The following is an 11,958-nucleotide window of genomic DNA, read 5'->3' on the forward strand; positions in this document are numbered from 1 at the left end:
CTGTTAATGTAAAAAGAGAAGAAATATACAAAATTATATACCTCTGTATTGTGTAGATAATTCACATATTTTATTTTTATCCTGTTTCCAATGATTTATTATGGTATTAAAAAAAAAATCATATTTACCTTCAACCAGATCAATTCTCTCTGAAATTAATGAAAAATCAAAATCCAAAATTCAAAGGAAAATCATTTTTGTTACATTTCTAAACAATAATTAATGGTCACAATTTGAATGGACTGTTATTGTTCTTACCTCGTTTAACCTTTAGTTCCCCTAAAAAGATATAAAATAGGATGTAAGTAAATAATAACAAAAATCAAAGCAAACATTTTTTAATCTTAATGCATGTGAAAGTAATAAATAAAATCTGGTTATCAACATGAACAACAACAATAAAAAAAATTAACAATAGAATTTATCATTTTATTTACCTGAACAACTCCTAATTTGGGCCACATATTCCTTTGATTTGGTCGGATTCAAATCACAGTCATATAAATGGTCTATTCCTCTTTCATATCTATCGCTACCAGTGACTTCTCTCTCAATCTCAACAACCGACCTCCTTAACTCTCTCCAGTAATCCTCAAACTCCACATCATCAACAGTACCATTGGTAGAGTGTCCAGAGATGGAATTACGTAAAATGCGGATTCTTTCTATACATGCAGCCAAAGAAAAGTCAGATGGACGAGGTTGATTTCCCCAACCAGCTATATGTGTTGGAATATTGCACAAATTGCGCAAAATTTTGTAGAGTAATGATAAATCAAGATCTCTGGATCTTATTAGCGGAACGTTACTGGTAGATGAATGTGGAGGATACACCAAGTCCTTTTCCTGTTTATTTGTTATTTTTTCCAGTTTTGATCTACTTTTGTCCAACTCTGTTCTTAGATTGGCTGGCTTTATATAATGGCTGAGAATATCTCTCATGACGTCACTGCATATTGTCACTAAGAACTGACAGAGTCGTGCAAAATTTTCTGTAGGTTTCTTTGGGTCAAAGTACAACACTGAGGGGCTAGGTGCATCTCCCATGATCTAACGTAATCTTTGATACTTCGATCTCTGAAACATACATTTACATACAATTTTATCTCTTTTCACAATTTCAACAATTCATTTTAAACTTTTAATCAGACAAAATAGAAACTATAATGAAGCCATCAATACCGGGTATTAATTTGAATATATTATATATATGAACATTTGTGGTTTAAAAAATCATTGAAAACTCGAATGTTAAGATCACTTCATATTCATGTAATCAATAATAAAACTCTTTCATAAAAATACGTTTATAGGGCCAGAATAGTCTAAACATACACATAAAGTTCTCCGAAATATGATAAGGCACGAAATACATCCCAAAATGTAGATGTTAGGATGAGAGGTGCCTAAATTGCAAATTATGGGCAAATTATATATAATGAATCTCTTACAGAATGTTCTTTTAATAGAATGTAGGTAGAAGTCTGTGAAACAAAACGATAGTCTCCCTTGATGATCGTTCAAACACATCATTTGAATTATGAAGATTTTCCCGAGTCAAGGAGATTCTAAGCTTTCAATTTTCACTTGACAACTTGGACACATGTATGTTATCTTTTCAATTGCCACATTTCATAATCAAATAATTAAATAAATTTTTAGTTTTAAGACGAAAATGCAGCTGTCAATCATGAGGCATTTAATCGTACGGGAAGAACTCATCTCTTACACGATGTTTTGAGGAAATGATGCCGATATTATCAGGATACAAAGAAAAGATATTTTATCAATAATTTAAGACCACGAAAAAAATTATGCTAGTGCGTATTTCACCTACGCCCCCCCCCCCCCCCAAAAAAAAAACGGATTCATCGCAATGTTTAATTTAATTTAGTCTATTACCAACAATAAAAACTGCAGTATGTACGGTATATTGATCAACGTAGAAAAAAATCTGAATAACAGTACTGTTATACATGTATTTTGAATTAACATAGAGAGTACTTACAATATTCAACAATTTTAGCAAATTCGGGAATTTCATACCCTCCTTGATTTCAGGAAGTTACCAAATAAAGAAAAGGAGGTTTCTACCTTCGATACACTCGACATACTCTGATTGATTTCATTTATTTGATGAAGGATACCGAAGTTCGCCGAGGTGACCCAAATACGTTAAATCGGGGATTTGTTTTCAACATAGAGGAAAGGGAAAATGCTTTGCTTTCGGTCAAGTTCTCATTTTGTGGTTCTGTTCTTCTTCATTAATGTTTTCATGTGTTTACTTCTGTTTGATGAGATACCATAGTATCAAATATACATGTACCACAAGAACTGAAGTGAATCATTTTTAGAATGAAATAAAAATGCTTGTCATAGAGAATGTGTGTATTCAATGTGTCAGTTTTGCTTCTCATTTTAGAATTCACATTACATAAGATAATGTTTTGATACAAAGCAATATATCGGTTTCAAACATTTCATCCCGATATTTCAAATATATATACATAATGTTATTATACCAACGATTTTTTTTAAAATGATAGACATCACAATAAACCTACATGTATTTAATAAACAGGAATAAAATCAAATAGTCCGAAAAAATGATTATAATGTCCTAAGCGTCAGTAGCAATTTCAAAACAAAGCTTGGTCTTCAATATTGATAAAATATACTTTTTAAAATATTTATTAAAATAACCCCTTCCAATTTTAGACAGTAGGTCTTGAGCGAATTGTAAAATCATGAATTGATCTGTCTTATTATAACTCACAAAGATTGAAACACATTTATATCTATAATTATTATTGACACATATAATTAGCAATTCTTTTTAGTATTTTATCATCGCATATTTGTATTTAAAAGTTTACTCGAGCTTCTTTGTTTATGTCATTTTTAAAAAAGTATATATTCTCCTTTCTTATGATCGGAAAAATCCATTAAAAATAAATCATATACCTAAAGCTCCAATGGACCAAACACAGAGACAAGTGCTATTAAAAAGATGGATAATAATATCATGATTATAGTCTGTCCCACCAAGTTACTGTAAGCACTTTTCGCATAATATCTCAAAATATATAAATACGGCCTTCAACCCAGTTCCGATTGATAGATCATTTTTTCCCAACCTTCCTCCATTTATCAGAACCCTCGAGGTTAACCAGTGTAAACACACGGCGGCAAATTCAAAGTCTACGGGGATTTAACGTGGTAAACTCGTCCATTAGCGTCTAGATTACGGGGCCGGGAACCAGTTTTCGAAGGGAGTAGTCGTTCTTTGCAAAGTAAATTTCAAAAAATCGTTAAAAATTAAAGGAATTAATTTAAATTGCTTTTATTGATAATTTAACTTTTACTTTGAATTAAGATAAATTTTAACAGCATTTAACCAATTTAATTATAAACTACGAGAAAATAATCCGAATCTAACGAAGTACAACTTGTGGATAATGGCTGTTGACATGATGATGCAAGCTCGCCAGGCCCAGTGTAAAGTGTTTTAAACGTAAGTTGTTTATTTATTCTATGGTATTTTTTGCAGCTGTTGTTGTTTTACTAGCTTATATACACACAAGAAAGAAGTGTCTACAAATGCTAAGAATATATATATTTCAAAACGCGTGATATTGCTGACATTAGTCTGATTAGAACAACAGTCTTGTTAGTGCTCATGGTTAACCGTTAGTGTGCTGTAACGGTCTGTAAAAATGTGTGAAAAATGTTAAGGGGTGTTTCTATGATTATAAAAGAACACGAATATGGTTAAACAATTAGGTGAAATAATTCCAAAAAGAAAATAACAGCTAGTTAACATAGTAACTAAAGTTTAAAAAATGTGTTCCTACTTTCATTTTCAATTTATATCATTTCATGTACATGCATTTGGCAAATAAATAACAAGCTAGAGATCTAAAGTGCATTTTTATTTTTTCATTTATGTGTAGTGTCAACACCCTGGGGACATCAAAACAGAGTTTTCAATAGATAACACATTTTGGAATTATTTTTCAAAACTTTTTATAATATTAAAATGTGCATGTATTTTTTTATCAAGTCTTTGGATTGAGTTCTATAATGGTCATTTATGTACATGCATGCCTATAATATTAATGAATTAATTAGCAGAACCAGGCATAAGGTAGATGAATATGTACGAACTGTTTCAGAAAATGAGAAAGTAATTATATATGTAGTATATTCATGGAAGGAAACAGAAAAAATAAATAAAAGAACATGTCTGTATAATTTGATCAGCATAAGAAGTTTAGATAGGCTGAATCATTTCATCTGAGTACAGACTTTAAAATGAAATTGATATACATGTAACATCAGAGGGAAATTTCCATTAATACTAGCTGTCATGCACATATTCAGAGTTCAAATTCTCAGTCTGGTCATCTCGAAAAAAAAAATTGATTGCCCTGTCCCAACCAACTGGCTGATAGACTCAAAACTTCTTTTTTTTAAATCTCCAGGAAGCAATTAACTTTTTTTGTATTCTGGAGAATAAATTATTTTAAAATTTATGATTACTTTTTCTGAGAATAATTTTCTCATCTACCTACCTTACCTAATCCTAAGTTGGGAGAGGGCAAGACTATTTTAAAGCTGCACATGGCCTCAACAGCATTGTTTTTTCTGTAAAGTCCTGTACTGCCCAAATGTGAACTTAATTTGAAAATTTCTATTTCCTTAATTCCTAGAGTTTTATTTAAAGTACTTGTTTTTAAAAACCGTAGGCCATTATAAATTATTTTTGTTTGATGTACTCTGACACACATTTTTCAAGATGGGTAGGTAGGTATCTTTTTTTGGGGGGCTTAATGGTATTGATCAAATTGATATCAAAGTGTCATTAAAAAATTCCAGACTCAGAAATTTATTAATATTTTCAATACACACTGGATATCTAGACAGATGAAATATTTATCATTAAAAAAAATAATCTAAAAGAGTCCACAATTTTAAAAGGAAACAGTATCCATTTTTAATAAATAAACAATTTAAAAAAAAAAAATCAGAAATTCAAAGTGCTGAAAAAATGATTGGGTTGGGACAGTTTTGATGGGTCAGTCTGAGTACATCAAAGAAATTTGTTTATATTGTTGTCCTTATTTGCTAGTACTGTATTTGGTTGACTTGATCTTTGACCTACTTTACAAAGACACCCCAGAAAATTTAAATTAACTAAAGACTTTTGAATATTCAGTGACGGGTGTTGATAATTAACATTAATTATATACATGTTTATGAGCTCATAAAACTGTTCTTTTAAACTGTATGATATTCAGTAAACCACACAAACTGATATCTTAAATATCATGAATATTATGAAAATACATTGGGATGGAATCCCACAAAGTGGATCGTGCAATGTGACAATTGCTTTGAAACATGTAACACATGTAAAATGATAAATACCGTGTAAGTGGAAATTTTAGTGAGACGCAAATTTAGCGATTTTACCTAAAAAATTGGTATTTTATTTTTAGCGAGATGTAATTTTAGCGATTTCAAAATGCCCACTAAATAAGCAATTGCAAATAGAACGCAATTAATTTTTGCGATTTTCAATTTTAGCGATCTCAGCATCCTCGCTAATAATGCCAAAATTAAATCCTCGCTAAAAATTCTGCTTATACGGTAATTATTTATGATGATTTCAACTTAAAACAGGTGATATATGTGTTTCTTGGAACACTATAGTTTATAAAGAAATTGATGTCCTGTACTCTTCTATGACACTTTCTCTTCTTTCAGCAATGTTAAGCTTGGTTTAGCCACTGCAGTATACAGGTATAAGGAGAGAAGCAGACCAGAAACCTTTGGCTAAAGTAAAGATGATATGCATAACAAAAGCAGTAAGTTTACTATAATGTTCAAGATCTTCAAAATATCCCGTCTTTTTTAAATACATGTATTGCGAATGATTTTTGAAGCTCTGAGCACCTGTCAGATGTGTATACATGTTACAATTTTCCCTCTAATCTTTCAAGTGTATATTTTCCCCTCAGCATTCGTAATCTTCTTCCAGAGAACCACGGGGCCAGAAAAGTTGAAACTTATGTAGAACCATCATGGGGTAGTGTAGATTCTGAATTATTTAAATTATGACCCCTGGGGTAGGGTGGGACCACAATAGGGAACCAAGTTTTACATTGAAATATACAAGAAAAATCTATAAAAAAATCTTCTTCTTGGGAATTACCGGTACTAGGCAAGCAAAGCTGAAACTTATGCAAAATCATTTTGTGGTAGTGTAGATTTTAAATTGTTCAAATTATGACCACAGGGGTTAGGTTGGGTCACAAAAGGTAAACAAGGGGGAAATCTGGTAAAGAACTGTATGGTCAAAGGTATCCAGGTAATTATAAGTTATGTGGCTCATGAGCCTCTTGTTATATAAGTCGTGATATTTTACAGAAAATTCGAGAAAATATTAACTGCAAATCTGTGTCTAAGCACCTTTAATAATGCACAATCTCACCATTTAAAGGAATAAACAAACATTAATTAAAAAATGTAATTATAACTGAAGCATAGAATATTTGATTATACTTTTATTACTTATAAAATTATGTTTTTATAGGTTAAATAATTCACAAGAGTCCAAAGTTTTGATGACCATGCAGAGCTCAGAGATATTGTAACAAAGACATGCCTGCATTAAGAGAACTGCTCACTCAATTTTCAGAATAACGTGTCACATTGAAATCCATCTTATGTTGAACTAAACAATCAGAACATTCTTCTGGATCACAGGTAGTAAGTGTTTATATGAATGAGAAAGATTTTGCTCTTCCTATGTATACTTCAGATTGGAACCTGAAAATGAGAATTGACCAAGTATATGTATTTTTAATAAGTAAACAATTCATATTAATACGATGAGCCAATCTGAATTTGTATTGTATCTTTAAATTTCACTTTGCACAATTTAAAAAGTATTTTTTATGCACTGAAAAGTGAAATCTTTATGACGAATTAAAATGTTTTATCATTAATTTTTTTTTTCAGGCACAAAGTATTGACAAAACCAAAGATTACCTGGTAGTCTGCAAATAGAGTGATCATTGGATGAGCCAGACAACACCATTTTCCTCGGAAATTTTAGAAAAGAGACAATCTCCATCTTCAGTCATAGATGACTGATGTCAACATTTTCTCACTTCTGTTTCATGTCTTTTCTACAGCATGGACTCCAGCATCAGTGGGCGCTTGACTTTTATAGACATTTATTCTTCTGATTTTGATCTAATATCCTTAAATATAGGACAAACAATTCATTTATCTTTTAAAATATTTTTAAATTTTACTTAATAAAACAATGAAAACAGTTCAAACAAACTGGTTATCCTATAATCTAAAACTGTTTTATTTTTCAAGCAATTATAATTTTACAAGACTTGTTTAAGGTACTTGGATCCTTAGCCAAGAAGGATAACTCTTTAATTTATAATTTAATTCAGAATCTCAAAATGAATCTTGAAAAATTAAATCTCTTCATGCAAAAGTTTTCATTTTATCATGATAATGTTTATAACTTCTCAATGTCCTTTAAGGTTGTTTGAAGTTCTCAGAATCTTGTAAAAAGTCAAAATGTTTACCTTATATAGTAAAACTCTGTTTAAGAAAAGTCAATGGGACCTATGAAAATACTTTTCTATAACCATAATTTGTTTATCCGTATAAGGAATTCATTACATTTACATAGCTGGAGATCCAAGGTTACCTCGCTATATCTGTGAATTCGCAATATCTGTGTTCGTACTAAATGAGTTTTACTGTAAAAGTATTTCAAAATTACTTTGCCTATATTAGACAGGTATAATAAAATGATTCGAAAGTATTTTACAATTTTAAAAACAATTTTCTCAATATTCTACCATGAATAAATAATTTTTAAAGATTTTATATCAAATTTTTGATATAAAATCTCTTACTTAAATTACTTAAATATGAATTTTATTCTTAATTTACACAAATAAACAGAAATAATGATTTGACATTTGAGGGTGAGACAGCCCCTTTACAATTGGCCGAGACAGAGATATCTCAGCCTCGAGGGCGAGACAGCTCTACTTAGGCCCCAAAAAATAATAGTCTTGTTTCCTGTTACCCAACCTACCCTAATTTTTTGCACCTGACCCTAAAGTTTTTTAGGTTTCGGAAAAAATCTTGAATTTCCGTAATTTCATGTTCCAAAACTGAAAAAAATAATGTATATTCAAGTGGTATTTTATGATACTACATGTAAATGTTTTAAACATCATTTTAAACATTGAGTCATGCATCAAAAGACAAAATTTAATTTGTAATGAATATATTGGTCTATGGCATGTTTAATTTGGTTTTGTATTAGTTCATATCGAAAATAAAAAGAAGTTAAAAAAATAAAATAATTTTCCTGCCTAACTACCCAATTTTTTTTCAGGCTGGTAGCAGGAAACAAGACAATTTTTTTTTTTGGCCTTACGAGGCGCTGTCTCACCTAGTCCAAAACATCTGTATCAGGGCTGATACACTACTAGGTATATGATATAGGCATATATGCATGTTTGTGTACCAGGGAATTGTCAATGAATAAACTTACTTTGAAAATTTACAAATACAAAAGGAAAAAAAAATTGCTGGGACTCAAAAATCAAACTCAGGAAACCTGCATTACTTCATACCTTTAATATACAGGTATCTGCAGGTACTTATGGCTTAATACATAGATATGATGTACAAGTTTGTGCTTTCCTATCTTGTAGTTGCACCAGGCAGCTATTCAAATTCCTGCAATGAAAATTTTTGTTCTGAAAACTCATAAAATGTTATCTGTTATAAATTGTTTTATTGAAATAGAGAAGGGAAAAAAATTATGACATATTTAAGAAAATCATAATTCTTCACACTTGCATTATGTATTTTAATTTTATGTAATGTGTATAGGAATATTTGAAATTTTGGTATTCTGTTATATTTAAGGTAAATAAAAATGTATTTCCTGGGTCTGAATTTACCTAACACCGATATTACAGGAAGGTTTGGAAGGGCAAGGTCAAAATTCATTGGTGACGTATAGTTTGATGCAGACAACAAACGTTGTTTTGCACTGAGAATAAAAATAAAATATCAACGAAGGATTTATGTGTTCAAAGAGTTGGAAGTATAACAAAGTCAAGGAATACTGTGGCATGTGCATGTGAGGACATCACTTGTTCACGTACTGTGACATAGAAACGATAATATGATACTTATTTTGACCGTGTGTTACAGTTTTTTAACAAACTATAAGGAGTTGGATTTATATGGAAAGCTAAGGTGAAACGTTAAGGTAAGGCAGCAATTATAATTTTTAAAAATCTTAATGTTACGTTATTATGAAATTCATCATAAAACTAATTTCACTTGAGCTAAATTTGCAGTAGCCTAGCCTCGATTATTTTATCGATATGTTATGTATGAATTGAGTCATACCTCTTTGCCTTTATGCAGTGAATAACCGTTTTATGAATCTTTGGTTCCTTCGGTCTCAGTCTGGATATGAAAGTTTTGTTGAAGACGTAATTTCTTGTAGTATAAATATATACTTGGAAGTCTCGGGCGTTATAGGTTTTTCGGACGTCGATAACCATAGAGCACTCCCGAACGTGTGTGACGTCATTTCCTTACTGACGGCAACGTACGGAAAATTACGAACAATGGATGATCCCCTTCCGAAGTGGTGGCCATTTTGACAATGTTAAATCCCCGTAGACTTTGAATTTGCCGCCGTGTGTTTACACTGGTTGACCTCGAGGGTTCGGATAAATGGAGGAAGGTTGGAAAAAAATGATCTATCAATCGGAACTGGGTTGAAGGCCAAGGTATTTATATATTTTGAGATATTATGCGAAAAGTGCTTACAGTAACTTGGTGGGACAGACTATAGTCAAGTATACACAATTGTTTAAATATTGTTTAAAACAATTTTGGATTTTTATGGAAATGATATAGAAGGACAAGAAAAATTGTCAATTGGGAATTTTTTTGAAAGGTTTTTAAATTTATAAGGGATGACAGAGTTGTCAAGAATGAAGATGTTAAGGTGACAAGTGCCTCACGTTTAATACCGGGTGCCTAGATTTTCTTCAAATCAATACTCTCAAGGCTAGGTGGAGTTTCAACAGAGGTCCAAATTTCGCAATGATATACAAACAGAAACATTTAAAGAAAGTTCTTTTGGTCAATGATTTTTATAAGTTTGCGAAATACAATACCTTGACATGTACCTTTTATTTATGTAGTGTATGTTTAACATTAACCATATATATATCTGCAGACGTCCCTGAGTCAAACAGTGGCAAATCTCCCCAATTTTATTTGACAAATAGAACTTTTTGGGGTGTAATCATTTCATTTACTTCAAATACACAATTCAACTCTGAATTTGAAGATGAAAAACAAGAGGCCCATGGGCCACATCGCTCACCTGAGAAGCTTTGACCATGCTATTCTTAACCAGATTTTCCCCCTTATAAAACCTATTGTGACCCCATCGTACCCCACAGGTCATAGTTTGGACAATTTAAAATCTACAATACCCAAGGATGCTTCAACATAAGTTTTAGCTTTTCTGGCCAAGTAGTTCTTGAGAAGAATATTTAAAAAAAAATTCTATATATTTCTATGTAAAATGTTTATCCCTATTGTGGCCCCGCCAAACTCCCGGGGATAATGATTTGAACAATTTAGAATCTACAATATCCCAGGATGCTTTCACATAAGTTTCAGCTTTACTGGCTCAGTTTATTGAGAAGAAGATATTTAAAGATTTTTCCTATATATTTTTATGCAAATTTGATTCCTTATTGTGGCCCCGCCCAACCCCCGAGGGTCAATATTTGAACAATTCAGAATTTACACTTTCCCAGGATGCTTCCATATTAGTTTCAGCTATTCTGGCCCAGTGGTTCTTGAGAAGAAGATTTTTTAATGACCCCACCCTATTTTTGTCTTTTCTTGATTATCTTCTCTTGTAGGAGGACCTGACCCTTAACTTTAACAATTCAAATTTCCCTTTATCCAAGGATGCTTTGTACCAAGTTTGGTTAAATTCGACCCAGTGGTTCTTAACAAGAAGTCAAAAATGTGAAAAGTTCACAGACGGACAGACAGACAGATGGACGGTCGGACGACGGACAAAATGTGATAAGAAAAACTCACTCCGGCTCAGGTGAGCTAATAAGGTTCCTGTTGTCAATTTTGTTACTTTTAATCATGTGGTATATAACCTCAACATCTCTAATATCACGATTTTCTGGGTGAAATAATGCTGATATCATCGTGATTAAGAACTTATTATTTTGCCATTAATTCAAAACCATGAATTAATTGTTAGTCCGCAATTCACATTAATTTAAAATGGATTCATCGCCATGTTATATATTTGCGGGGAATGCTGAGTAATCTTTCATACATGTATATATATATATATATATATATATATATATATATATATATATATATATATATATATATATATATATATATATATATATATATATATATATATATTCATATATGTTAAGCATATTTATTACTAGTATAATGCAATCATAAGCAATATTTGATAACTGTTACATTTCATCAACAGAATACTTACAATGTTGAATAATTTGAACCAAATTCAGAAATTTCATACCATCATTTACCTTGATTTCCGAATGCTTCTAAATATGGAAAGGGGGAATTTTATCACTTTCAATCCTTTTGGCAATTCTCGGGTGATCTTATCTAATATTTTGTAGGGTACCCGAGGCAGCCAAGGTGACCCGAAAATGATCGATTTGAGTTTTGTTTCCAAATACAGAAATTGGGAATTTCATTTATTACGTTCGAGTGGTAGTGTTCTCAAGTAGCAGAGCTGTTCATTATTTTTAATGCGTTTTAGATTATTTATCTGAGCTATAAGCTTAATTG

General features: G+C 31.3%; 1 protein-coding gene and 1 long non-coding RNA gene across 2 annotated transcripts; one reads left to right on the forward strand and one right to left on the reverse strand.

Annotated features, from left to right (window-relative positions):
* Nucleotides 1-426: 426 nt before the first annotated feature.
* On the reverse strand, nt 427-11,706 carry LOC134277100 (uncharacterized). Its single transcript, XM_062759391.1, has 2 exons — nt 11,642-11,706; nt 427-1,077 (listed from the first exon to the last, which is right to left on the reverse strand). Exon 2 carries the CDS (start codon nt 1,045-1,047, stop codon nt 430-432), a length of 618 nt encoding a protein of 205 aa, XP_062615375.1. The 5' UTR covers nt 1,048-1,077; nt 11,642-11,706; the 3' UTR covers nt 427-429.
* On the forward strand, nt 5,757-7,379 carry LOC134277096 (uncharacterized). Its single transcript, XR_009994185.1, has 3 exons — nt 5,757-5,870; nt 6,599-6,771; nt 7,027-7,379. It is a non-coding gene; the product is annotated as an uncharacterized LOC134277096 (long non-coding RNA).
* Nucleotides 11,707-11,958: the final 252 nt, after the last annotated feature.

Source organism: Saccostrea cucullata, unplaced genomic scaffold, assembly GCF_032062105.1.
Source record: "Saccostrea cucullata isolate Sc308-1 unplaced genomic scaffold, CSIRO_AGI_Scuc_v1 ctg4010, whole genome shotgun sequence".
In the NCBI taxonomy this organism is placed as follows: domain Eukaryota; kingdom Metazoa; phylum Mollusca; class Bivalvia; order Ostreida; family Ostreidae; genus Saccostrea; species Saccostrea cuccullata.

Bases quoted from the DNA above. Each gene is read 5' to 3' on its own strand.
- LOC134277100 (XM_062759391.1), bottom strand. From the start codon at position 1,047: ATGGGAGATGCACCTAGCCCCTCAGTGTTGTACTTTGACCCAAAGAAA.